Source organism: Mycteria americana, chromosome 3 (assembly GCF_035582795.1).
Source record: "Mycteria americana isolate JAX WOST 10 ecotype Jacksonville Zoo and Gardens chromosome 3, USCA_MyAme_1.0, whole genome shotgun sequence".
NCBI classification, from domain to species: Eukaryota; Metazoa; Chordata; class Aves; order Ciconiiformes; family Ciconiidae; genus Mycteria; species Mycteria americana.
In genome coordinates this window covers 65627609-65655579 of record NC_134367.1, presented here as the reverse complement: position 1 = coordinate 65655579, position 27971 = coordinate 65627609, and the positions used below count along the sequence as shown (strand labels likewise).

The 27971-nt window shown below is 42.4% G+C and overlaps 2 protein-coding genes across 3 annotated transcripts in view; one reads left to right on the top strand and one right to left on the bottom strand.

The window, feature by feature from the left end:
* The window catches only part of PEX7 (peroxisomal biogenesis factor 7), a 45951-nt gene extending 45580 nt beyond the window's left edge, over positions 1-371 (bottom strand). Inside the window, exon 1 of the mRNA XM_075498813.1 lies at positions 167-371. Within this exon, the coding sequence (XP_075354928.1) occupies positions 167-290 (124 nt within the window). The 5' untranslated portion in view covers positions 291-371. The remainder of the gene's footprint in view (positions 1-166) is intronic.
* A 6836-nt stretch (positions 372-7207) lies between these two features.
* MAP3K5 (mitogen-activated protein kinase kinase kinase 5) overlaps positions 7208-27971 on the top strand; it is a 109129-nt gene continuing 88365 nt past the window's right edge. For both annotated transcript variants that reach the window (XM_075498812.1, XM_075498811.1), the window contains exon 1: positions 7208-8032. In XM_075498812.1, the coding sequence (XP_075354927.1) occupies positions 7618-8032 (415 nt within the window). In that variant the 5' untranslated portion in view covers positions 7208-7617. The remainder of the gene's footprint in view (positions 8033-27971) is intronic.

Here is a 27971-nt window from a genome sequence, read left to right as displayed (position 1 = left end):
GTTGTGCCCAAGCAAAACAAAACCAACGGAAAGGGAAATCCCAAAACGCTTTCACAGACACTGACTGACGTTCCGGACACCCAGACTTCCAGCCACGAGCCGCCACCGGCAACGTACGTTAACGGTTACCCCCCTTCGTCCCCCGCCGCGGAGGCCCCGCCCGCACCTGCGATGCCGTAGTACTGCGCGGCGGCGCAGGCCACACGCCCCGGCCAGTACGGCGAGAACTCCACCGCGTAGCCGTGCAGCCCGGGCAGCCGCAGGGCACCGCCGCCGGCCGCCGTGCCCATGGCCCCCGCCCGGGCCTCGGCCGAGGCGCGGAGGAGCCGCCGCGCCCCCTCCGCACGCACGGCCCCGCCGGAAGCAGCCCGCCCGCCGGGCGGTGCTGAAGCTGTGGCGCCGCCGCCATCTTTGACGATGGCAGAGGGCGGCCCGGGACGCTGTCAGCGTGGCAGGCCGCGCTAGCCCCGTCCCCCTGGGCTGCACCGGCGGGCCCGGCTGGAGAGGGCACCGCTGCCGCCTCACAGGCCCTCACAGGCTCCCTCCAGGGGAGCAGCTGCTGGCCTTGGGTGGCCGTCCCGCTCTGCCTGCCTGTGCCAACCGCCGCCAGCGGCTGCAGGTCCCGCTCTGACCGATTCTGCAGAGGTGGCAGCTGCAGCCTGGGGCCTCTGTGGTTTATCCCTCCTGTGTGGCCTTGTCCTCTGACCTCTTCGGATGAAAGCTGTAAGCTTAGGAGGGCCTACTGAGAAATTTATCACTTGAAACTGTTAGGCTTTCATACATACCCTAGTGTGATTCGTAATTAAAGGTCTGGCCCAGACCAGGCCTCTGACCACTCGCTGCCTGTTTCTCACGATAAACAATTCTGCAAAATCACCTTCCAGTGAGAAGTTCACTTCCAAGCTTCAAAGACAACCTGTTCTTTTAGATGCTGTGTAAGACATATATCAGCTTATTGCCTGTGCATCAGCTTGAATACATGAGATGTTTCAACCATGGTATAAGTATGCACGTTACCTGTCATTTTTCCTCTTGAAAAGCCCTTCTAAGCTGTTTCATTCTCTAATTTCTTGAACAGATCTGCACATTTTGTCATTATTCTTGTGATGCAATTATGCCTTATGGAAGTCCTTTTATGAACAAACTCAAGTTTTCATATACCTGTGACAACTTCTGTTTAAGTCGGTGGGAATTTTGCCTTTGAAAAGAAGGGGGGGGGGGGGCAGTTCAGGCTTAGAAAATAAATATTTAGGCAGAGCAGCAGCTGCAGCTTTTGCTATATTCTATACTGTGTGTGATATACAGGACTTTAAAATACAGACACAGAGATTAGTCCAGTTGGACACAGACTACCCTAATTAGTTACAATGACCCATCTATGTGTGTAGAGATAAAAATACAAAAGTATTATTATACACATTAGGAAGGTACAGCAAAGGCAAATTAGATTATTTAACCAAGGTTACATCGTGGAGCTTGGAGGATAGTTACATACTCCTGCTACTCAGCCTTCTATTTAAAACTAAACCTTGATACAAAATCTATTGTAAAGCCACACAAATGTCTAATTGCTTAAACTGGCACTCAAGTAAATGCAGATCACTGAATTAGGCATTTCCACAAATTCTTTGATCTCATGATAAAAATGAAAACAAGTATGTTTATCAAACACCCTCCAGGATTTTAGAATAAAATCAAGCCAAATTCAGTGCAAGTGAAGCTCAATTTAATGTAACCTTTGAATTATCATAACAGCTCCCAAAGCCTCACAACTGGCAATTTATAGGCTTAATTTATTGACAGACATCATATGAGATCAGATTTTTTAACCCTAGGGCAAAGGAACACCTTACTGAATTGGCTGTTCCAGGCGAGCCTCTGTGGAATCTTTTTAAATCAATGTATCTTTTCAAAATGCAAGTTAGAAGACAATTTCCTGAGCAAGTGTTTTTCAAGTAATTGCCCTTTGTGCCTAGGATGTCAATAACAACATTTGAAAAGATACACAGCCACCACAGTGGTGCAGTAAGTAAATTTGGACACAGCCCTTTGCGAGGTGTTGTTTGGGAGTCAAGTGCTTGATAGCGTAAAGTCCAGTTACTCTATAGACAATTTGTCACTGATATGTCTGAGTATTGGAAAGGTTTCATCCAGTGCATTTTTAAATCTAGTTGATATTTTGTAATGAGTGAAATTCCGCAAAGAGGTTATGCAAACAGGAAGCAGTTCTTATCAGTGGCCCAGCTTTGTTTTACAGAGAGATTAAAAGCATTTTTGTAGACATAAAGATCAAGAAGTGGATAAAAGGTTACAAGGAAGTCCTGAGAGAAGGACTAGTTCACAAAACTTCTTTTTTTTTTTCACAGAAAAGCCTGCGAGTTCAGGTTTTGAAGATCCTTAGAAGTAGGAAGCAAAATAATATGGCGAGTGAAAGTATTTGCACAGAAGATTTCAAGGTAGAATAACAGCTAAAGAAACAAAAGCTATTTTACAAGCAAAGAGAGAAGCACCCCAAAACCAAAACTGCTAAACATAACTGTATTTCCTCCTCAGTCCCTGGGCAGCTGAGTAAATTCAAGAAACATGAAGGACCACCAATGACAGTAGCATTTTATATGCAGTTATTGAGACCGAATGGTCTGTCAGCCAGCTCTTTCCACCCACAAAGGGCAAACAGAGGCGTCCTTCGTGCAGCGGTAGATGGCAGCCATGTTCCACGTACAAACTGAGAGCCCTCAGTCCTAGGGGAAAACTCCCCAACTACGCTGGGATTTTTTTGCCTAAGCCGACATCACTTCAATGAATCAAACAAATGAAAGTGGCTCAGTCTGTAAGTTTTAGGCTATATTTATGCTGCAGTCACTTCTCTGAGCTCAGCTTACAATAATACCCCTCGTTAGCATTACAGTAGGTAGTTGAGATGCTTACAGCAATATCTCTGCATCCAGTTCACCACCCTTTCAGTCTAGCTCTGAGCTCTGTTCTGTTAGGAACACACGTCCGTCGTTTCCTCAGCTTGCTGGCTGACAGCTAGCTTAGGTGTGAGTTAGGCTGGTAACCATCACTGCTGTATACACAAATCCTTACAAAACCCTTGCTGGTCAGCAGAAACAGTTATCAGGAAGGCTCAAGTCCAAGTATTTAAAGAAGTTGTGAAAAGAGCTTTTCTACCAGAGAAAGCAGGTTGTGAGCTATTCCTCCATGTGCAAGGACAGGTAGCTTAAAACACTGAAAATACTCAGGGACTGCAGTAAACTTTTTTCTGTTTTTTAGTTACTGCGCCATTCATTAGGCTTCATGCTATCAAGATTTTCTTCAACAGTCAATGCTTATTGATTAATAGAAACGTAGAGATGTTCCCAGCTGAAATTCCCATACAGTCATAAAGCTGTATGAGTTGAAGCTTTAAGAAAAGCATTTAGTGTCCAAAGGTTCCTAACAAGATTGCAAAACTGGCAACAGTGAAAATAAACAAATGAAAGTAACCAAGGGGGTTGCAGGAATGAATGCAAAGGGAAAAGGCTCCCCTCATATGGGGAAAGTGAGGGTTGTGGAAGTTGGAAGGAAGAGGCAGTTAGCATGGAGACTTTTCTGGACATTTAAAAGAACAAAAGAAGTGAGAGGAAGGAAAGATGCTGGAGCAGAGGAAGATTTAGATGAAGAGATTTAGAAAGAAGCGTGAGAGTTGTGGGGGAAAAGGGTATGAAGCAAGAACAGCGCATGCTCATCACCATGCTCACAAGACAAGGGCTCCAAGGACAGTCCTGACTGATGAAATATCCATCCCCAACGATGTATCCGCATTGCTCCATCAGTTTTTGCTGACTGCCATTTACGTGCACCATGCCATAATTTCGTAAGTGGATTCCTCATGTTATTACTGTTCTATGACCAGCTGCATCCCTACACAATGGCCACCAGCCTCTATTTACCTGTCCCTTTGTACTTAAATACTGCTTTAAATGTTCAGTGTAATCATATTTTTACCACTTTTTAAAGATTGGCAGCTGACTGCCTCATGACAAAATACTGCCCTTTCTATATTGAACATAAAGGCTACTGCTGATTGTCTACAGTGATGTACTTAGTCTGACTTTTTAGGACAATTTTTAGAAAAAAGTTTTTTATTTCAGTTTAAGCATTTCTACTGCTTGTGAGAGTTCTGGTCTAAAGCTTACAGAACTTGCATTAGTTTATGTCCTTTCAATATGTCATTCGGCTTTTTGTATCTGCAAATTTCTTTACATTCTTTTTGGTTTTTTACACCCATAATTGAAGCATACTGGACTTTACTCCTGCAAACTTCTTCGTCCTGCTTATCGGTGAAGAGTTTACAGTGTATCTCCAATCTCTCATTCCTGTATATTATCCTGTAGTTAAATAAGAGGACCTTGAAGGAGGATAAAATTTAGCATGTTTTAAACCCAACATCTCCAGCGATGTATTTTAGTCCATTCTATCAATTCCATCAGCACTACCATAAACAAAATTCAAAATGCAGATTAGTCTAGAATAATTTTTCTCCCTCTACTGGACACTGATGGTGATAATACATGAAAAATGTAATTTGGACAGAGTTATGTTAAATGCACATATGTTTTAAATTTCACCTCTATAAATCAGGATACATTGGAACTACCTTTTTTGGTCTTGGAGCTTGTTTACACTAGTTTGAGTGGCTAAATCAAGCCTGTGGCATCTGCCCTATGCTGTTTGTCACTTATCAAAAATTGCATTTATATTTGCGACTAATTAAGTTGACGAATTCTTGGATGTTAAAATTATAATTATGGTTAAACCTAGAGGCCAATGATGTATAGCTGTAAAAACATATAATGAAGAGAGGGTTGTTATTTCAACAAATTTACAGCTAACTGCTTGTAACAAGTTTTTGTCATAAGAAAAAAGAGAGCCGGAACAGGGCGGTACTGAATCGTGACTATATGCAAACCATCTGGTGCTAAAGATGTTAATTTTACAGCACTTGAGGAACAAGTGAACAAGGTAAGCGTACTTCTGATAACAAATGGGGTGTTATTTTGGTTTTAAAAAAATCCTTTGAATTATTATCTCCCAATCAGACATTAAAACACAAGAGCTCCTAAATGTCTGATCACTCACTTCAAAGAGTTAACAGATTAAAAGATACGCTTTCACTTTATAAAAATGTGGGTGATTTGTGTTTATTATTCAACAGCATTTTGATTTTTTTTTCCCGGTTTAGGGCCCAAGCTCACTCCCAGACAAATCAATAGAAAAACTAACTTGAATTTGGAATATACATAGTGCTAATAATGAAGCAAGCCTCACAAGTCAGTAATGCTAAGTGGAATAGCATGCTGCTTCCGTCTCTTTTCAGTCTGAAACTTCCTTCTGCACTTGACAAACACGGGCTGTTCTCGAGAACAACAGAGACATATTGTTCTTGCTTCCTGTAAGGTGATGTAACTGCAATCCTGAATGGATTAACACTGATTTTGCATTTTGTGGAAAACAACATTATTTAGAAAAACACTGATTGCCATTCAGACTGTAGCAAGGAACAACAACCTACTGTATCTGGCAGATTAGCAAATACTAACTTTTCCCTGTAAATTAGTCTTTAGTTTGCTCGTCATCTTCACACCCCATTTACCCATTTCTTATCAGCAGAAGCAAATGCCAGGCATATCTCGTTGAAGAAGGGGACTGCTCAATGCAAAGGCAAACAGAGCTACTGAAGGTGCTGCAGTGACTAATTTTGCTAATTATTCCAGAACTGGTCCTCTGTCTACAGAAGTCATAGAAAACAATGATACAGGACCAGGCTTCATGCCAACAAGGTGATTAGTCTTAACGAGATCAATTTTAACAGGATGGACCTATTGATATGACACATAAACATAACTATAAATATGTAGAGTACTATTTTTCCTTCTTTTCTCCTGTACCTATTTAATAGGAACCCCTAATAAAAAAAATCAAAGAAATCATCCAGTTTCACAGTATTTCTGGTCAGAAACAGACTGCAGAAGTCTCAACGTCATTTCCTTTTCAAATCCATTTTGAATTCCTTAGAGATTCACTCTTGCCCTACAAATAACCTGAAAATTTGGGGTATTCTCCCTTCATATAATGTATTGTTTCAAATGTCAAAGGGTCTTTTCCTCTTCCTTGACTGGGTGGCCTACCATACAAAGTTAGCACAGCTTTTGGCCATATGCTAGTTATTCCATCTAGTTTGCTTTTCCATTAAGAAATATTTTTGTTAATTATCAAATGCTGGACTGTTCTTGACAGGCAAATTCCAGGTGAACATAAGAAACCGACATATTTAATCAACATACAGGGGTAGTTTTCCAGTTTCGAGGCACGGCACTTGAAAAGCATGAGGCTGATACTGCCGAAAGCAGCCACAAACCCTTCAGTCAACTTGAAGCCGCTTGGGAACACAGAGGGAGGTTTAGACGGGAATAATAGTAGAAAACAAGGGCTAATGATTATTAAATCCTGACACTGCTCTCAACTCAGCGCAAACACCCAAAGCACTTAGTCATGACGAGCTAGTTAGGACACGTGTATAATTAAAAAAAAGAAAGGCAGTAAACAGCAAAAATCCCTTTAACAGGACCAGGTTTCACGCCGAGCGTGACACACGACCTAGCTTCATGCAAACACAGGCTCATTTAGATTAACCGAAAGCACGTTTGAAGAGTCCAGGGCGAGTCGGGGCCCGCGTCGTTTCGACGGCGGGGAGGCGCAGCCTGACCCCACCGGTTTGAAGCGCAGCCGTGGGCTCGTTTTACGGGGGGGGATATTAACAAAATAAAGCTCCGCGGGAGGCGGCGGGAAGGGCCGCCCTCGGTTCTCTCCAACGGGCGTTACCGCCGGCTTGGCGGGAGTGCCGTCTCCTCACAGGGCGCCCCGGGGAGCGGGGGCTGCCGGGAGGGGGCGCCCCTCCACACGGGGAGCCCTTCCACACGGGAGCCCTCTCCTGCCAGCTCTCGCCAGGCGGAAAAACCCCTTGGGGGCCGCAGCCGGCCCCGCGAGTAAAGGAGGGCTCCCGGTGGGGATGCGGCGTGGCTCAGCCGCCCCGAGAGCTTCTACTCGGGACGCGAGGCGGCCGGAACGCTAAGGGGGGGGTGTGTGTGTATTTCTGCCTGGAGGCGGGGCCGGAGGGAGGTGCCCGGCGCTGGGGCCGCCTCAGCGGCTTCGCAGCTGTCGCTCGGCTGAAGTGGGGGCGCCGAAGAGCGATCCCACAAGTGGTTCCTCCCCGCGGCCGAGTAATTTCGCCCGGGGAGCGAAGCGGCCGGAGGAGGAGCGAGGTCCCGGGGGCGGCAGGAGAAGGAGGCCGGGCTGCCGGGGTGGGCTCGCCGGGTAGTCCCTGCAGGTGCGGGGGAGAAGGGAGCGGCGCGCCATGGTGCCGGCGGCAGACACCGAAGGAGGCTGTGCTCGTCTCTCCGCCTCCGGCAGCCTTCGCTAGCGCCCGAGGGGGAGCCCCTCGCTTCAGCCTCTCTCCTCTAGCAGCTCGGCGGGACCGTTCCGGGTCGGGCGGCGCAGCATGGCATCCGCCTAACGCCGGCCAGCGCAGCAGAGCCCGGGACGCGCCGCGGCGGCGGCGGCTGCTCCTCCGCCGGGATGAGTGACAGCAGCGAGGGGATCATCAGCTTGCCGGTGCCCAGCCCTCCCGGCGGCGGCCCCCCCTGCGAGGAGGCGCTCGGCAGGCGGGCGCAGGGGGCCGACGGTGGCGCCCGCAGCCTCCTGCCCGACTTGGCCGCGCCGCCGCCCGGCACCCTCTGGGCTGAGGACGGTGCCGGTGCCGCCGCCGCCGCCGGCCCGGGCATCGCGGCGCGGGCCAAGGGTGGCGGCAGGCGGACCGCCGTCACCTACGTGATCAACGAGGCGAGCCAGGGGCCGCTGCTGGCGGCGGAGAGCGGCGCCCTGCAGAGCCTGCGGGAGGCGTGCGAGGTGGTGGGTGCCGCGCTGGAGACCCTGCACTTCGGCAAGCTGGACTTCGGCGAGACGGCGGTGCTGGACCGCTTCTACAACGCAGGTGAGGGCAACCTGCCGGGACTGACCGCCGCCGCGGGAGCGGCTCGGCCCGGCCTCGCCGTCACCTCCCTAGCCCGGGCCCGCAGTCACCTCCCTGGCCCGGGCCGCCCTGCGTTTACCGCGGGGCGACGGGAGCAGGCGTGGCCCTCCCCTGCTGCGGGGTCAGCTCCGGCCGTGGAGCCCTGCGGGGGCTGAGCCCCGGGGTGCCCCCGCTGCCCCCGGGCTTCGGTGCCACCCTCCGGGCGGCCGCGGCGGTTACGTGGAGAGGCAAAAGTGCGTCAGAGCCTTTTTTTGTCCCCCCGCTAATGTGTTTTGAAGAAGAAACTCTCTGCCAGTGAGCGCGCTGTGAATCAGCGCTTGTCAGCACTTGTGATTTTTACCTGTGGGTTAAGCATGACCTGGCTGTTTTCTCCCAGTTTCCCAATGGAGTGCAGGGATGCAAGTTTTTACTAACACGCTGAGCCCTGGCTGAAACAGGCAGGAGCTGCGAGGCCCCCGGAGCTTTGAAGAGTAGATTTGGCACCAGCCGTGTAGCTCGGCAGTTTCTTTGTGCTGACACAGTATCTGGGGCGCTCTCTGTGTTTGTGCTTGGAAGTTTGCGCTTCAGATATTGGTTGCATAAAACATTTTTGATGGATGGGCTTGAACAAAGAGCTACATGCACCCATCCGGTTAGTTGGCGTGAATGCCCTGTGTTGTATCCTCTCACCTCAGTTTGCCAGCTTCCCAGCAATAAAATTGTAACACCTTCATTTGAAGGTGCGGTGACCCGAGGTTGTGTGTTGTGATTTACCTGGCCCCATTTTTAAAAATAATAACAAAAGCTTTCTCCTGTCTTTTTTATTTTATTGACAGATACGTGGCATGAATGTAGAATAAAAAAGCCCGCTTACTAGATTTGTACAGACTTCATACAACTAAAACTATAGTACTAAATTAATGTCTTTTTGCCTTAAAAAATTGGAAGCAGGAAATTGACCTGACCTACAATTTTCAGCTTATTGTGTGATATGGCTTTTGCATATGTGAAATACATGCAAAAAATGAGCATTTAAAAAGTTTTGGCTGGTATTGTTGTTTCCTCCTCTCCTGGGGAGCGGGGCAGGGGGGGTGGTGGAGAAAAAACCTGGTGGGATTGTAGCCAGTTTCCACAAAAGACTCTTCAGCACAGACATGCATATGCATGTCATATCTTTGAAACTCCACAAGCTTTTCCTCAAGGAGTGCTGCTTTCAGTTCAGTGAGGTGGGCGATTCTGAAGTGTGCAGTCGCAGCTTATTCCTTGCGCCTCTTGCAGAGCTGTGTCGTTAGAGGTAACGTTCTCAGAAGTCAGAGGAGCTGACAGGTGGAAACAGGAAGGCCACAGAGCTTCATTATAGATCCTATGCTCTCCACACACAGATAAGAGTTACTTAGGATTTCAAGCACCCTGACACCTCTTCTTTCCAGGACAGGTGAAATCTGAGGGTCTCTTTTGGTTGTTGTGTGTGGAAGCTGTGGCAAAGTGAGGCTCACAGTTGAATTATCCTTGGTTTTGTGCCTCTTATGTTGGTTAATTTTTAGACTTTGAGCTATGCAATAGGCGGGATCTCAGTAGTTCACGGAGGCTTGTCTCGTAATGGGAGATTTGACTTGAAGTGGGCCCCTTTTAAGTCTGGCAGTAGGCGTCTGGCATATAGTGCTACATAACTGCACACTTATGTAATATAATTTGCTTATTTCAATGGCTTTTTGAGCAAACTGCGTAAATGTGAAAACATTACTTTTTCTTTCAGTACTGTTTGGCTGTGGGAATTTAGTCAAAGTATTGCAAAACAGGAAAAATACTTTGCCATTCTGCTTTAGCAGCAAAGCCCATAAAGACGTGAAGAACCAGGAGAGAAAGATCCAGCTCCTGGACTGAGGAGAGCAGGACGTAAAAGTTTGCGTCCACTCCACATACTGTGTACTGTCTGAGCTGCCGAGTCATAAACCAGCTGCGATGCCAAAACTACGTTGTGCTGCTGACTCTAAGGCTGAACTTAGGTCTAGAAGGATCTATGAGTTTTCATACTTGTTTCTTTATTCCTGTTTCATTTTATACACACTCTCTCTATTTTGAAGAACCAGTTGTTCTCCAGAAACTCTTAAGCTAGGAAAAAAATGGTTCTCGGGTTAGGAACAGAACAGCATTAAAGAGTAGAAGTTGTGTAAGCTGTAGAATGCAAGTGGGGAACAGTGTAGGGAACAAAACCAAAACAGTCATGGAGGGTGTAACTATTGCACAGATTTTTTTTTTTTAACTGCTTTAACAAGGTGGGGGGTGGGAGCATTTGTAGGTGACCTAAACTCCTTCCCTATTCCCCTTCTTGTCCTCTCTCTTGCTGTGTGCTTTCAGTGATCAGAGATGGTATTAGTAATATTGATAAAGAATGCCTGCACACTACCTTATTTAAATAATATAGTGTATGAAAATAGTACAGCATGACTGAATGTCAAATAAGAATTTAGCAGTAAAAGTACTTTCAAATTAAGTAATGGTTAATTGGTCTTATTCAAGGTATCAAGTCTTACTGGACTCAGTTTAAAGGCCACCTAAGTTACAAGAGTAAGGAGTGATGTAATTTCATGAAGGTTTGGAAAATCAAGCTTACAACTGTGTTTGAATCAAACAAACCAAACCTCTCAATTCTTGTAATGCATATAAATCAACTGTGATGGGGGGGGGGGGGGGCAGAGCTACAGTGTAACGTATCTGACCATCATCAAGCCTTCCCTTTTTAATATCTTGTTTCTGCTTTGTATAACATAGTCTGAACTCTTGGTGATCTCTGACATAAGTTCACTTCATGCCTTTCACTGCTTTAAAGAGAACTTCAAGGAGTATTAAATAAAATCTAATCTCAGATGTAAATACTCATCATCCGCTCTAAATGTAGATTAGCCTACTACTAATCTTCTTCTGCCAGCTTCAGTCAACTGATGGTCCTTAAATACTGAGACATAATTAGCAATGCATATGATTAGTGAGTAGGTCTCTGCTATGTATAACTGAATCATTCAAGCACCAAATATTAAGAATATTCTAGCATTTCTGCTTGCATGGTTTAAATTCTACTTGATTCCAGCAAAAAAAAAAATTGCTTCTTGAGAAGCAAGTGTCAAATCAGCCCTAGAAACTGTTGGAAAAGTGTATGACAAAAATAGAGATTTCAACATTTATCACATTTTCTTCCACTTAAAGAGATAGTAAGGTAAGGAGAGGAAAATCTAGTCCGATTTCTTGCAAAACTTGGTGTATCTGGGTTTAGTCAGCTGTCTCAAGGGCTTTTTTCCTTCATGAAGAGAATACTTAGAGTTTTTCTCCCCCCCCTCCCCCCCCCCCCCCCCCTTCCCCTCCTGTTGTATTAAGCTGCTGCAGGTGAATTGCGAGTCTCTCTTAAATTCAGCTTAATTTCTAAACAGTTCAGGAATGTTTAAAGAGTCAGGCAATTAGAGACATGCCAAAATATAGCAGGGAAACCTTTCTACAATGCAGTAGATAGTAATGGTGTTTTAAAAGTTACTATAATAATTGATATTAGTAATTAACTGGTATTTTCTCTATATTGTAATGATCAGATCTGCATATCCTGTTGATTTTTTTTTTTCTTTAATTGCTCAGTTCCTTTTGAAAACTGAGCCATAAATGAATATAGAGTACTTAAGAGTTTGTTTGGCTTAGGTAAGCCTTCATTTTTTTTTCTTTCCCATCTTTTTTAGACAATTGAAATTAGGATGATTTGCTTTCTGTGCAGATCTTTACACGGTCATTTTGTATTACACAAATGCATCAAGGACTAGCTGAACAGAGTGTTTTAGAAAAAGAAAAAAGGTAAAAGTACTGTCAAAGGAAAAAATAGCATGAATCAGTAATCTGGGTCAGCCTTCATGGGAGGGAGGTGCTCTAAATCAAGCTAATTTCTTCACACAGGCTTTTAGGATTAGGCAGATTTTTGTCAATTGAAGAAGTACCTCATTTGATGTGTAATCTGGCATTTACTTTTAAATTGTATTGATTTTAAAGGGCAGGGCAAGTTAGGGGTGAGTGTTCAGTTGACTAGCAAGACAAGTGGTGTACAAGTGTCAAAACCGGGATAACAAATAAAGAGAGGTTTTTGGAATGACCTGTAAAGTACAGTACTGTAAAGGTGAAAGTTGTGCTCTTTCTTCTTGAAGAGGTTAGTAATCTCATATTTTGGGGGAGATGCACCTTAAGGAGTTAGAAAGAAACCTTATCAGAAATTTGTCTTATTCTGGAGTACCTTGCAGCCTCTTTTGGAGAAACTTGTGTTGACTTTTATAGTGCATGGATAGAGGGGATCATTTGTTTAGTATTTTCAGGTGTGTGTTCCTCCTGCTTGTCTGCCTTGCAAGATTAAGCTACAGAACATTTTCATCTTGTGAAGATGTAAAACTAATTTTTTGCAAGAATGGTAATTTGTCAGAAGCACAGTATCAAGCATTCTGACTTTTGTGTACAAGCTCAGAGAGACCAATGGAAGATAAGAAAGATCACACAGTCGGTGACTGAGGAGGATCTGGGTTCTCTAATCTGTACAGTCACTTGTTTTATGATGGTTCTCAAGCTAAACAGCTTGACTGTGTCTGTACAAATCTCTCCTTGTAACTTTAATGTTGTGTTATACAAGGGAATTTGCTTTTCTTCAGATTCTTATCCTAAAGTTTTATGAATCAATGGCCTTTATGATATTATTTTGTGTTAACACTGTTGTGTGGGGCTATTGAGGGAATTCTCCATAGGAGCGATGATTGACTAAAATAGAGTTCATTGAATAACAGATAATAAAATGGGTTTAGCCTCGTATCGTTGTTTCTAGAATTCAGCATCTTTGCTTTTAGAATTCATGCAGGCTAGAAATTGTCAGTGTCAGTTTACTGGGCTTAGAAACATATCGTGCAATGTACTTGGGGAGAATCTTGGCATGCAAAATGACAAAATCTTCAGGGAGCCAGTACAGTCACTTGTGTGAAAGTTAACTTTGCTTGGAAGATGTTCTACACCTAAATTGTTTCTGCAGACTTTACAGGGCGTTCGCGGGTTGTGCATTTATAAACACTTACAGGCACACAGAAAAAGTAAAGCAGTACTAGGGTTCAGCTGCATTCTTGCAGTTTCTTCCTATTTTTCTCTAAATACACTAAATTCTATGACACTAAATTGTTTTTTGAAGTGATTTATGTGCCTTTATATAAATTTCCTGGAAGTTCTGTGATTGCGACACACTAATGCAGACTCTCCTCTTAAACCCAAAAGAGGTGATGTTCTTTTCAAAACTGGTGTTCTTGATTCTAGCAGTTGATGTAAATATTTTCCCTGGTAAAAAAAAGGCATGCTTCCTACTGTATTAGCTGTTTGTAGGAGCAAAAAACCACTACCAGAGAGAGAGTAACTGCAAGTTTTATTCTACTCCACATTGTCTCTCAGAACCATCAGTTTTTTTCTGCCACCTTTTTCTCTGTACTTCCTGATTACTATTTTTTTCATTTCACTAACAGAGTTTTGTCAGACACTTGAAATACTGCACATGCTTTCTGTGATTATGCAGCACTTGCATCCATCACTTATTTTACTTTTTTGACACCCCCACCCCCGCCATGCCCCCAGGGACTGCTGAATCGCTGTTACTGTTTCTATAGCATCATGACTGGAGACTCCCTGTTCTAAATTATAGGTCTTGTTATGTAGCAGAAGAAATTATCCTGATGCATTATTCTTGTCCAATTTCAGAGTCAAGGGCAACTACTAAAAAAAAAAGTCTAGTCTCAGTGTCAGTGGAACTCATGTTGAAAGAACTTTGCATGTCAGCAGCACTATGTTGCAAGTGATGAGTTGGAGCAAGAAATGCTGTGTAATTTAATAATGCAGATGGTGTGCAGAATAGAGTTGATGGTTACAGCCATGCTCTCAAGGTAGGCATCTCAGGGATGTGAGGTATTATGAGTACAGAATCTGTGTCTGAATGCATAGTGTATATTGTAACATTTAACTGGGGTGGGTTATAAAGCTCCTTTTGACTCAGTGTTGGTTCTGGACTCTATTAGAAGGCAGCATTAGAAACCTAAAACAAATGCATGGCGCATCTTCAACATAAAACAATATTTCATTCTAAAGCACCTGAATATGGTCTACATCTACAACAAAAATGATGATGATGAGTCTGGGAAAAAAACCCAACCTGATATAAAGTTTCTTTTGTCTGTTCATCATTAGTGCTAGTGGAGAACTTCTGAATTTATGAAGAAATTACGGGGTTTGAAACAACATATTCACAAATACTTCCATTGCTGGACCAGCTGTAAATTTTATAACCAGATTGTAATATTGGTACTGCGTGCATAAGTTCCATCAGGCTACTTGTCAATAGGTGCCTGGAAGACTAATATCCCATCAGTTCCTGTATGAAGTAGGAGGAGTACAGCAGATACATGGAGGGCATGTATGGAGTGGATGTATGTGGGCTGTGAGACCTGGGTTCTCTTTCAAATTTAGTCACTGGCCTGTCATGGCAGTTTGTAGCTTTGCTGTGCAGCAAGAGCTTCCTGGGGCCTCTCCCCCAGCTGGGAGGCTTGTAGAGCATCTAGCATGAGTGCTCTGGGCACAGAAGCCCTGATGCCAGGGTGAATTTTTGGCCATTTCTCTAATGGGAATAATATTAAGGTTGTGCTCTTGCAGTGCTTATTTACTAAATCTCCCAGTGATACCAGTGAGACACCTGGATAGACAGTCCACATCCAGGCTTTTGTTGGATTATTGGAAGTTACAGGCTTTTGAAATGCTACCTTCTCTGTTAAGTGCATCAGGGTGCATGTTAAGTGCATGCTAGAGCTAGTTTTCAAATACTGTGTGCTGCATAGTATTTGAAGTGGTGGGAGAAATGCAGGTTATGAAATTATTAGAGTCTCTTAAAATACAGTAAACATGTAAAACTCATTGTGAGGCATCCATATGAGCGGACATCACAAAAGTATACTCCCCAGTGGAGAAAAGGCCAAATGGAGCTAGATAAATGCTTTTTGAGAGTAATGCAGAAGAAAGACTGTGACTGATTTTTCCGCAGTTTGCATTTCTGTAGCTCTGAACAGGGTGTGTCATACAGAAATGACTCCTGAATTTACCGCAGCCATGCTAAGAATTTGAATTCTCTTTTTAGTGGCTTTCTAAGGTAAAGAAGCACAATACAAAAAGCTGTAAATGTAGCAAGTGACAACAGAATGAAACAAATTGTGTTAAAGCCTAAAGGATTGAGTGAAAAGTAGAAAAAGCTTTAATACATCATTTAGCACAATTATCCTCAGTATGTTTTCCTGGCTGTTATGGTCTTAAATAAAATTAAGTTAACCAAGTGAAAGTTTCAGTTTTATGGGAGTTCATTTTCTTTTGTATCTCAGTAGAGAAAAGCTGAGTTTTAAGCATATTCTGTAGTGCTGGTCATTTAAAACTTGTTTCTTTTTTTCCCCAGCCCTTTGGAACAGTCGCTATTTAGAACTGCTGTATTTGCATGTGTAGGTAACCTGCAAGTTGTATTTGTAAGTTATACCCAAAGAAACTAAAAAAACTCAGTGGCTCAACAGCAATAGGGATTTTGCACATTTGTGGTTAACAAAATGGAAGTTATTGCTGGGATTCCCATCTTTCATTGTAGGCTCCCTGCTTTAGATTTGTCCCCGAACATCCACCGTCCACAGTAGTCTCCTGCTGTTTATTTTGTATGGCTTCTCTGGGGGTTTATATTCAACGATACAGACACACTCAGAAGTACAGCATTTGTTAGAATGAGATAGTCATGTGAAGCAGTCAGTGAAGTCATCTTGTACAGCAGAACGTGTGTGTGAGAGATGACAGCAGAATCTGTTTTGACAATTGGGGAATTTTCTGGTAATCACGGATGGGTAGATTTCTGTAAGAAGTTTGTAATTGTTTGTATTCCAAGAGAAAATGAACCTCAGGCTGAGCTTGACACACAAGCACAGACTGCTGCTTTTTAGCATATATTACTTTTTTCCTCTGAGACCAAAATTTGTTCCTTGACTGGAGCAGATATAATCCTTCTTTCAGTTATGAAGAGCTGCTGATCAACTACTAACAACAGCATGCCAGAGTTGAATTATCTTCTAAATTGTTCCCGCCTTTATTCATAACTTTTGGGATGCATTTAGATGCAGCATGGGGCTTAAAGATTTCCCACAGACTGATTCATTTGAAGTCAGTGGGAATCAGCACTCTTTCAAATCCCACAAGAAACGTACGTTTTCATTTAGGAACTGGATACCCTTGTAAAAATTTGGCTCTGCATTTCTCCCTTACTGTAATAAAGTAAATGAGTTGCTCTGGGACTTGCTTGCTGATGGCATCAGTGGATGTCTCTTGCAGAGAGTGCACTCTGGGTGAGTAAGCAGCTGGTGCTTTCAGTGGTGAAGACAGCTTTTCAGTGATGTCTTCACAGAAGAGTTATCTGCAGCTCTTGCAGAGAGTTTTATCTGATCTTCTTCCCCTTTACATGATACCTGTCTGATACAGATGTAATGCTGCTTTCAGTACAGTCTTTCTGGCTTACTAGGGACTATAGACTGAAACCTGCAGTCTGTGAAGTGTGAAGATGCAGGTTAAATAATTATCAAGAGTTGAAAGTCCTCCAGCACCTTTCCGTGGACTTACGTGCTTCCAATGGAAGTGTGCTCTGCAGCGTGCAAGAGTGCTCAAGTCAGTCGTCTGACTGTAGCACAGAAAGCCCTGGGTGTGAACAAGGAAGACTCAGTGATGTACCAAGAAGAAAGGAATGCTTGTATCGCTGTAGGAATTCATTTATGGTTCTGAAGTGGGGCCCCTCGTGCTTGGGATAAATTTATCCAGTAATGTTGACACAGTAGCAAAGTGCTTCATTTAACTCCACCATAGAGGCACACCCATAAGATTAAAAGCTCCTACTTCCACTGCTCCACCTTCAAGATGGTTTTTACAGCTACACACGCTTTTAAAAACATGACAGTACTGTTTTTTTTGTCTAGAAAAACATCTCTGAGGGAAACATACTAGATGTATGCCATAATTTTGTGTTTTATTGGTTTATTACTGCCTTTCAATGCAGTATCTAAGATAAGGTTTCTCAGCCTTCCTCAAGGAAGCTTACAGGTGATTTGTATCAAAATGGGTTGACTTCAATCTGAATATATGTGTGCTGACCACTGGCTCTGCTTCCACGTGCTGGCAATAATGTGGCATGCTGGTGAAAGCCAGGTTTTTGGTTGTGTGCTGCTCCTCGCAGCTGATGCCATCAGTGGAAATGACATGTGGTATCTGTGGAGAAGGGCAGAAGCTATTTGCCTCCTGAATGTAACCTTGTCTTCCAGATCACAGTTGGAAATGAGAAGTTTTTGCCAGGCGGTTGGTGTGAAGACCTGGGAATTCTTCCAAGTCTCCTTGGGAGTGGAATTTGGTCAGTTCTGAACACAGTCACCATTCCTGGGTCAAGTGCAATTGCAAAAGGCCCAGTGACACTGTCCCCATCGCTTTCACTAGAAAAGAAAGGGTTGTTACCTGTATAAATAAATTGAAGTCCTGTTTATTTATGTTCTCTGTTTCCTTGAGGTCAGTTTCACTTTTTGTTTTCTGCAGAGCTGAACTCCACTGGTACTTCATATAATAATAAATATGCTTCATATGATACTTGGAGTCCTTTAACATGTAGTCTCTTACAAGGGTTTTCAGTGACCTTGCAAATCACCCAAACTGCTGTGCAGAAACTGTTTTCTTTGCTTACAATGATGAAGCTTATTTCAGGAGGTAAACTTCCCTGATTAATTCATTCAGTATTTGTATATTATTTACATTTCAAGACTGTGAGGCCTGTGCAACTCTACCTTCTGCAACTGTTTTTGAGTGCATGTTAATTAGGAGAGGAACAGAACTTCTTAAAGATTTGGTTTTTGTTTTTTGTTTTAATTTTGAGACTGTGTAACTCAAAATCTTGGTGGTTCTAGTTTCATTTTATTTCTGCTGGAGTTTCTTATTCCTTTTATGTCTTTCAGAGTTGTCACTTAATTTGGGAATTTTCCTGATTTATTATCCAGGAGTAACAACTCTGGGTATAGTTAGTGTTGCACATAATGAAGCACAGGAGAGATTGCAGGGCAAACCAGAAAAAAACCAGCACTTCCAAAATATCCTGTACAATTATAGCATTACTGTACAAAGCAGGATTTATTATTTTTTTTGCAAGGGTGCCGGTAGAAGAGGGGAAAGAGCATGTTCCCTAGTGCTGCAGCTCTAAAGGGAGGAGGGGAGAAAAGGCATTACCCTTGTCATGAGAGCCGGCTGGCACAGGCAATGCTGTTATCTTTGAGGAAGTGCTGGGATCTTGCAGCACTGCCTGCTTCTGGACTGTTCTTGAGGGATTATGTTCTTTCCTACCCCTAGATCAGAGTGGGCAGAGGACTGTTTTTTTCCTCTTCTACTTGCTGTCACAGAGCAAGGGCAGCACATGTGTACCCTGACTTACTGCAGCCATAGAAGGCCATCTCCGGTGGTGGAGTCTGAACTTCACATGGCATTGCTGAGTCCAGGCCTGCAGCTGGAGAGAAAGTACTTCCTCAGCCTCTTGGTTGAGGGCTAGAGCTGGGGATGGGTGGTATACGTTGGGTTCTGGACAAGCTTTCTCCTAGGCTGGACCCTATATGGGCAGCACTGTCCCAAGTTGAGACTGCACGATGCAGCCCAGCCCAGCTGTGCTAGCAGCTTTTTGCTGGACCAATCTCGGGGTGTATGGCAGAACTCTCTGTCTGTGGATGTGTTTTCAAGTGTCTCGTGGGCTGTATTTAGCTGCCACTCAGAGCTCGTAGTGAAGCTTTACTCGGATGCACTTATTTCTTTGAGGCTTAATAACAACAGAAGTTTGTGGAGGTCATTAAATGTGAAGTGGTTTTAACTTGTTTTAAATACCTCAACATACTTGGGTGTATTTCACAATTTTGAGGGAAACAGAGAAAGTGTCATAAGCACGCATTCTAAAAGTGTTCCACAAAAGAAGCAAGAAAATAAGGATTCTTGCCAGTAATTCTGTTACCAGAACCCGTGATCTTCCTTTTCCAGCTGGTGCAAGAAGGCCAAAATGCAATAAAAGCGCTAGGAAAATGGACTAATCTAAAGCAAGAGCTTCTGTAGCAAACCCTGCCAGATGGGTGTGTAACTGGAAAACTTCCAGTCCCTTTTGTTGCTTAACTGCTTGCATTTTGGTCTGTTTTCTGCAGTGTCCCAGAAGTGTCTCTGCTTTGAATGATCAGTGTGTTGACAACCTGGTATTTTGTCTCTCTTTCTTCTCTGTTCAAGTACTTTAATAGTAGCTCCAGTGGAAAAATTTCCTGGTAGGCAGACTTCCCAAGCCTTAGTGGATTTCAGTTTATGCTGTGGCTGGTTGGTGCCAAACTGGCAGGTGCCTGTCTTCAGGATTTAATTCCGTTCATAAGAAATTATTTATTATTTATTCTTTATCCATTATGAATTGAAGCTATTGATTTAGAGCCACCGCCATAGTAATTTCTAGCTGTAGTTTTGCAGTAGCTGTAGTTTGCAGTAGAATTCTCAGACTTCCAACACTAAAAGGCCTATAAAAAGCATATCTTCAAATAATTAATGCTGATAAATAAGTACAAGTAAGGTGACAGTTACTGCAATATGCGTATCAATATCAGAAAAGAGAATTATCCTCCTGCTAAGAGTATACTGCCGCCTCCCTCTAGCTGCAGCGCTAAGTAAGGTAAGAAGATCATAAAAGCCATTTTTGTATGCACTTACTCTCAATAAGTAGGACTGCTGGAAGAGTTGAGTATATTGTATCTCTTTGAGGTACAGTCCCATGGCAGCTTAAGTGGATGAAAAACTGGACCAACACACTTCTCCCTGGTGCTGCTTTCAGTGTTCAGAGAGTTACGTGATAAGGTAGGTCAGGGAGCCGACCTGATTGCTAACTCACCCCTTTATTTCTTTCTGGTTAGCTTTCTGTTGAGTAAGTTCTCTGAGCTGAGCACGCGTTCTGGAGGACAGACCAAAAGCAGGACTGCAGCAACCTGAGTTGAGATTGCCTAAAGGTGTGGTTTCATGTTATTCTTGATCCTGTCTCGTTGTGGGTTGCCTCATATCCTTTCCTCTTCCGGTAAGGGTGGCTAAGGAGTGTATTTCATGTTGGCTGTGCCAGCTGTTTGTGCTCTCAGCCTGACGTTTTTCAGAAACTTTCAGTTTACGGGGAGGTTTGAAAACGTTTGGGTTTTGCTCTGGATTGGAACAAAAACTTCAGGACATCTCATCAGCCGAAAGTTCAAAGATTCTGCCACTCAAGTAGACATTTGTGGCAGTATCTCTGCTAGCAAATGAGAGCGTTCATGGATAGCAGGCAGGGTTCAGTTGCCGTGCTGTTAAGTTGTTATCACTTCTGGTATGCTTTTGGCCCGGGCCAACTAGTACAGTCTCAGTAGCGTTCCCAGTGGCCAGTCTGAAGGCAGCAACCTGAGGCTAGGAGAGTTTGAGATGGATGTAAGCCATTCCAGGCCACTGGGTCCTCATGCAGAAGTGGGGTCCGGGGCATGTTTAATCAATCAGCATTGCTTTACTGGTTTCCTAGTTTAGGTGTAACAAGTGTGCTTCTTTGAAGAGATTTGAAGCTTGTCTTGATAGCTGAGGATGTGCAGAGTTGCAGTGCCATATCTATTCAAGGAGGTGGGTTAAAGATACTGCATCTGTGATGCACAATTCCAGCAGCTATCTTAGCTTCCAAATTCACAGTCTTTCTTGGAGCCCTTAAACTGAATGAAGGGCAGTGGGTAGCTATTGCAAGTCTTAGGCCTCAATTAGTCATCAAGCAAATAATCTGCTAATATGTGCTGTCTGTTGAAAAGGAATCTTTCCAAAAAACACCTTACAGAACTAGATTGCAAGTACAGCTTTTGTGCATCTTTTCCACCATGGATCATCAGTTCCTTTGTATCTGCATGTAACATGCAAAAAGTCATGACTGAATATGATGTAAAAATTTTATTTTCCATTTTAGTACATTTGGACTTTCAGTCCAACTGTAAGGCATAACTGAGAGAGCGCCTCTCAGTTCCTGTTTTGAGAAAAGATATAATATTTTTCAGTGATTAATTTCAGCATAACATAACTGCTCTGCATTACTGCAGTTATACTGAAAAGCCTTCACTGTGTAAGATGAAGAAGGTTGACTGGAGAAGAAACAAATGAAGCTTCAGGAGCTTAATTTGGACTCATGCTATATATGAACAAATCATATTGTACATGATTTGTTCAATGCTGGCAAAATGGGTTTTGTAGTTTAATGTGCTGGCCTTTGTATCCAGGTATTTTTGGACAAATCTCAGTATTCCTCGAAGTGAAAGGGTGGTTACTGTTTTTGCAGTGTCTCAAATGTTTCTTAATTCTAAATTATTCTCTTTCTCCTCTTTAGACATTGAAGAAGAGTCTGAAGCATGAGAATTGAAGTGTTAATACTGTACAAATGCAAACTGAGATGCATTTCTTGCCAGCTGTGTTGGTTATTTAGTTTGTGTAAAGCTGAATATCTATTTTGCTGGCAATTTTTCAAAGACTTGCATCTGTGTAGCTTTCCTATTCACATCAGTAATTGTTGTAAGGAAAAAAAGAATTCTATTTTTAGCATAAATGACTGTTATCTTACCATTTCATCACTTCAGCTTGAATGGAGCTTGAAGCCTATGTTGAATCTTACAGTTAGATCTTGCATACTGAGTTATTTTAGTTAATTGGTACCAGGCCACTTGGAATCCTAATTGAATTCCAGAAATTATTTGGAACGAAAACATTTTTACCTGTACCTAGAATGCAAAAGAAATAGAAATATAAGATTAAATCACCTGTTAAATATGCAAGTGGTCGTTCCTACTGTTTTGGCTGTACTAACCTATGCCAGTTATCAAACTTTCTCTTGGACCACTGATTTAGCCAGTTGGAATTGATAAATTAATAAGCTGCTTCTAGTATCATTTCCTTGATTCAGTTGTGGGCTAGCTAGCCTGAGTTTTTGCTGTCTGCTGTGATTCAGGAAATCTAAGTGATGGATTAGTTTGTAGTCTATTTTCTCAAGTAAAATGTTTGACTGTGTTCCTATTCTTTTGGTCCTTGTTCTTACTCAAAAATATGATGTTATGCAAGACACTTAAAATGTATAACCTCATTTGTAGCTATGGTGCTAGTTCTGTTTCAGAAACTGTTGCTGGAACAATACTTTTTCTGAATAATTTTTCTAAAAAAGGAGTTCAGCACTGTGCTAGCTTGGTGAATGTCCATATATAAATACTTCAGAATCAAATTCAACACTTAGAGTGCTCCAAGTGTTTTACCTTCAGGTTGCTTCTACCAGCTATGGTGCTGGCCATTCCCACTTGTGGGTAGTATGTCTACTTGTGGATTTCATCTATAGATCCTAAAGCACTTTATAGAGGGAACAAATAGCAAGCTCATAATTTTAAGGATAGCGAAACCAGAAGGATAGAGAATAAAGTTGCCTGAGGTTTGGCAGTGGACTGTAGCTAGAGCTGAGGAGAGAACTCAGTTTTCCTGAGTTTGTGAGCTGCCAGCTAAATCAGATGGGCTGCTGCAGTGATCATTGGTGATTTAGGTATGACTCATTTCTGTTAAGAAGACAAGAACATCTATGATCCTTAACACCAAATCAGAAGAAAAGTTTTAAAAACTCTTACATAGCGGCTGGATAACTCTTACATAGTGGCTGGATATTAGACTCTACTGCAGTAATTCTAAATCAGCGCTGTAGCAAAATAAAAGCAGCTTTTGGTACTGGAATCATATGTAAAGATGGTTTGCCTTTGGAAGTAAAGTTTGAGCATTCATGTAGTCATATAGAGAGTGACAAGCAATAGTAAGTCAAGGCTATTCTTTTTGCTTTAAAACTGAATTGAATGAGAATGAAATCATAGCTATTGCAGGCCACCTGGAGTTACCATTGACAAAGCCAAATGCAGACCTGCTTATCAGACCTGTTTAATCTCATTGTGCAGCAATTAGCAGCCATCATGTCAAGCGTTAAGAATTTAACTCAGATGAGTCATATCCGTTTTCTGTTGTGGGATGCAATAGTGCACTTACTTGCGAGGTTGGGCAGTCCATGCTGCCTTAGTGGCAGATGGTGTGTGGTGGTGTGAGCAGTAGTAATTTTAGGTATATAGTATTTTCTGTATTGGTCTGCAAATTAATGGTTGCTTCTCAGGAAATTTGATTGTGAAAATCCAGGAACTTAAATACTAAGTAATTTCTTATGTGCACACATGCACATAAGTTATTTTGGTAGAGCAACTAGTGTAAAGTTTCGTCCTCCTCAATAAGGCATGTTCCTCCTCCTCTCCCCTTTACTGATACTCTTACCTGACAGTCTTGAAACATAGGGGTAGCTATGGGATCTGTGCTCTGACTGGCTAAAGCAGAGAGTCATATCTCAAATTCTGAAATTAATTTCAAACTTGTTCTATGTAAAAGGGAGATGAACTTAAGCTGAATAAAGTAGCCTGGATGTCTGTCTGAACTTAAAGACGTTCTGGTTCTAATGAAGCTGCTATACCACCAGTTCCAAACAACCAGTGATTGTGCACTGTGTACCTAAATTAAGAAGCTGGATTAGAATCACAGCTTGCAGGAAAAACTAGTATACTTCAGCTTTGAGTATGTCTTCTAAATTAATTTAGATTTTGTAAGCCTAACGTTCTCAAAATTTCAGGTTTTCCAGTTTTTCCTGGATGAAGGCTACATTTTATTTTATTTTATCCAAAGCTTTTGTAGTTATTGTCCGCAGGAACCAGTGAGAGATGAGGTTTACAAAAGGACAGCCATTCCAAACTTTCTTGTAGCTAGCAATAATACTTGCACTATAATCAAATTTGTACGTCTGCAGCTGTATACAAGGCTGCAACTTTGCTTCCTTCTGCTGGAGATAAACTCCTCATCCTTGTTAGCTTCTAACAAGGCCCTTTAAATTTTTAAAAGGATTCGAGGCTTTTGTGTCACAGGGTGAGATTACTTAAGTCCATGCTGTTGAGTGCTTTGCAAAGCAGGACACTGATTCCGGCTAGAGCTCTTGTGAATTGTTGTGATAGGAGTAAGTAATAGTGCCATGTGCCATGTTAGTGACATGTGTCAGGTTCTGATGGAGGGTTGGTTTTTTAATTTCTGAGTACTCCAAACTATAATCTCATCCCTAAATTTGAGAATTTATTTTCTGTGTGAAGTAGATACTTTTATGCAGTGTTTTTGGTGGAGCACAGGGGATCTTTCAAATTAAGTTTAATCAGGTCTGCAGTGTTTACTCTGTACTTTCCCTGTGTTGACCGAAGTAAAATGATTTGTGTGGCTGAGTGCTGCAGGCGGTACAAAGGATTCAGATTTTTCCCTGCTAAATTGCAAGGAGGGCTGCATGCAAAACTCATGCTTACAACTTATGGACCAATAAGGTCTGACCAAACCCTGGGAGGATTGTTCTACCTCCTTTCAAATCATGTTTGACTTGTGAAGCCTTAGTACTACTACTAAGTGGAAAAAGCAACTTAACTGTAATTCTGTAGCTTGCTTTTGTTGATGAAAGTAAGTGGTGGTGGCCTCTCTTTTTTTATTTTTATTTTTTCTTTTTAAAAGGAAGAGCTGGAAATGGATAAGGTACATGAGGTATGGCAGCAGAGACTGGTATATCTTTCTGTTTTTCAAGGATTTTTTTGAAATGGGACATAAATAGGCTTTGGAAGGTGCAGATGAGTGGGAAAAATTAGAAATCATCTTTTGAATTTAAACAATGAATATTTAGGACATTGCACATAGACAATAAATCATAATAAATTCATGTACTAGAGATGGTGAATTTATTCTTGTGCCTGTAGGGAAAGAACATGCTTTGCTACCTGGAAACCTGTGAGCAATGAAGCAATTGATAAACTAGTGTTTATATGGGTTTATTTTGAGAAATATTGGTCAGTGTGGTCACTAGACCGATTTTTAAAAGCAAATGAATAGGCAGAGGCACAAAAGGACTAAATGCTGCTGGGCATGCTTGTTTTCTAATCTATTAGGATGCATAACAGAGGTTAGAGCTATTGTGAATAAATTCCTGAAAACATCATGGGAGTAATAAATAAAGAAAAACATCAGGAGTTACTAGGAAGGAAATAGGGGAAAAACTAGAAAAGTCACTTGCTGTATAAATCTGTGATGTGTCCTATCTTTATTATTGCATGCATCTCTGCTCATCTCATTTCAAAAATTGAATTGGTAACTTGGTGGAAGACAGACAAGGGAAAAAAGGATTATCAGAAGCATTCATGGAATTGTTTCCATGCAGATGGAGACTGAATAGATATGGTCTCTTCAGAAGGAAAACAAAGGAAAAGGTGACATAATTTAAAATCGGGAATGGGAAGGAAAGAATGATTAAGGAACAATTACTCATTTTTAATTTTCGGCCTTCTAGCTCTTATCTGCAAGCAACTTTAGAAGCTGAAGGAAGCACTTTGCCATAAAAGGACATAGTTAAATTGTCTTCAAAAGGACTAAAATTCATGAGGGATGGGTTTGCTGAGGCCTGTTATGCGTGGTGGACACATGAAATGACTTGGGAGCTCTTCAGGGTGTTGAATTTCCAGAAGCTTTAAGGATGTACCAGGTGGCTCTGCAGTTGCTCTGTTTCTTTTCTTTTCCCTAAGAACTGCTGTTGGCAGTGGTAGAGATACTGAACTAGATGGACTTTTTGATCTGACTTAATGCTGCTACCCTTAAGACCAAACAGATACAGTTCATTGACAGATGATGTAAATTTTCTAACTAATTTGCTAGACAAATGTTTTCCAGAAGTAGATGCAAATGATGATGAACAAGGCTGACCTATTTAATGCCAGGTGGGGGCAGATCATCAGCTAATAAAACCTGATTCACAGGAGCACACTGGTTTACCCTGGCATCAGTCTGGCATCTGAAATAGCAGGAAGACTGTCCATTAAGTGTAGTGCCAGATTGGCTTTGGGATGTTTTCTGCACACTGTTGTGCGGCCACCTGGCTGGCCTCCTTAGCTTCATCACAGTGGAGCTCCAGGAGCTCTCTGGTCAGGATGATTTTCTCTGGCAGTAGCTCTGTATCTTTAATTTGTGGGTCACCTTCAAAGTGAAGCCAGGGAATTCAGTGTTTAAGCTCATGTTTTTTGAAGCATGAATTCCAGCAACTGGGAATTGAGGCCTGTAGAGCAGAATCAGGAGGAGGGGGACTAGGATCCACTGGTGAGTGTATCCAAGAGGACCTCCCTAGGATATGCTGAGACCTCGTAAGTGCTTGAGGCAACCTGGGTTCTGGTCAAATGAAGCTCATCTTAGCTTTATTTCCTCTCGGTGACTAGGCTCTGTAATGGTGGCGATATCCCTAGGGATGCTTTAGCACACACTTTTCACAGTCCAGTTTCTGACAACTATGTTTTTCTCTTTGTGGTTGAAGTGGTGGCTGTAGATATGTTAGAGGTGGATAAAAGCAGTGAAAAAGGATTTCTGTTGATGTAGCTGTTGTTAGTAAAGGATAAAAATTAATCATGGCTCTTTGAATGGCAATAAATCTCTGGATATTTTGCTGTGGGACAGTTTTCTGCCAGTGGCAAGGGGGTGGTTTGTTTTTAAAAGTTCTTATCAGTAACTTAATGCTTTTGCCCTTCAGTAACTACCTTTGACTTAAGTGGAAGAAAGTTTGGTTAATATGGAGTACTTCTGAAGGCAACAGCCTTCATTATACCTCCTAGAGTGTAACTGGCCTGTAACTCAGACACGTGAGGAAGGTTTTGTAGATGGTGCCTCTGGGAACTTCTTTTGGTTGGGATGTGTGTGTGTGGGGGGGGTGTATTATGCAACCCTTAATTTGTGCAAAAACACTGCAAGTACATCAGAGACATCTAGAACGTGCTGGAGTGAAAGGAGCACTTTCCATGGGACATCTTGTTTTACTCTTGTGCAATTTGTTTTCTGTGCTGAAACAAATTATGGTTGAGCATGGTCTGAGCAAATTTTCCATTTCATCTTTTCATTTCACACAAATTTGAAAGGGAGGTTCTCTACCCGTTTTCATCCATCTGATCCAGCTAAGAGCATTTTCTTGTAAAGAGTAAATAAAATGAGGTCTCAGGCTGCTGGAGGTGTTTGTTGTCTGCTTCTTTATTGTAAATATTAATTTCTATATTTCACGAAAGCTCCTCTGATGTATAATCAAAATGTACTAGATCAGACCTGTGTACACAGACTGTTTGGAGTACCTGCAGTGTAGATATTGACATAAAAACATTCCTATTTTACTTGATTTAAGCATCATTAAATTGTTATGAATACATTTTAAACATGAAGAAAAGTGAAAAGTTAGCGTCCTAATCACGTGAAGTCAGAAGCAGCAGTGCAGTATGGCTTTTGTTAAATGAGAATAGTGTGGTTTGCAAATACAAAAAGGGCAATGCAAATCATAGAAGAATGTAGGGTTGGCAGGGAGTCCATGGAGCTGCTAATCCACCTTGAAGTCCAGGGATGGATCAGGTATTGATGCCCCCACCCCACCATGAGGAATCCAATCTGTTATTGGAAATTGCCAGTAGCAAGGAGTCTTCAACCTCCCCTAAACCCTGCGTGAACACAGTTGCCTTTAAAGATAGACTGTTTTTCCCCAAAATCTGTTCTAAATCTCTGTTACTTTGGAAGCAAATGTATTGAAAGGAATATTTTTTAAAAACCTACAATGTTATTCTGTGTTTTAATTTAAACTAAATTTTTATTTAGTCCTATTGTTCTTTTACTGTTCACAAACACAGGGAAATTTAATTACTCTTCTGCTTGGCAGCAACTTTTTGTGCAGTGAGGA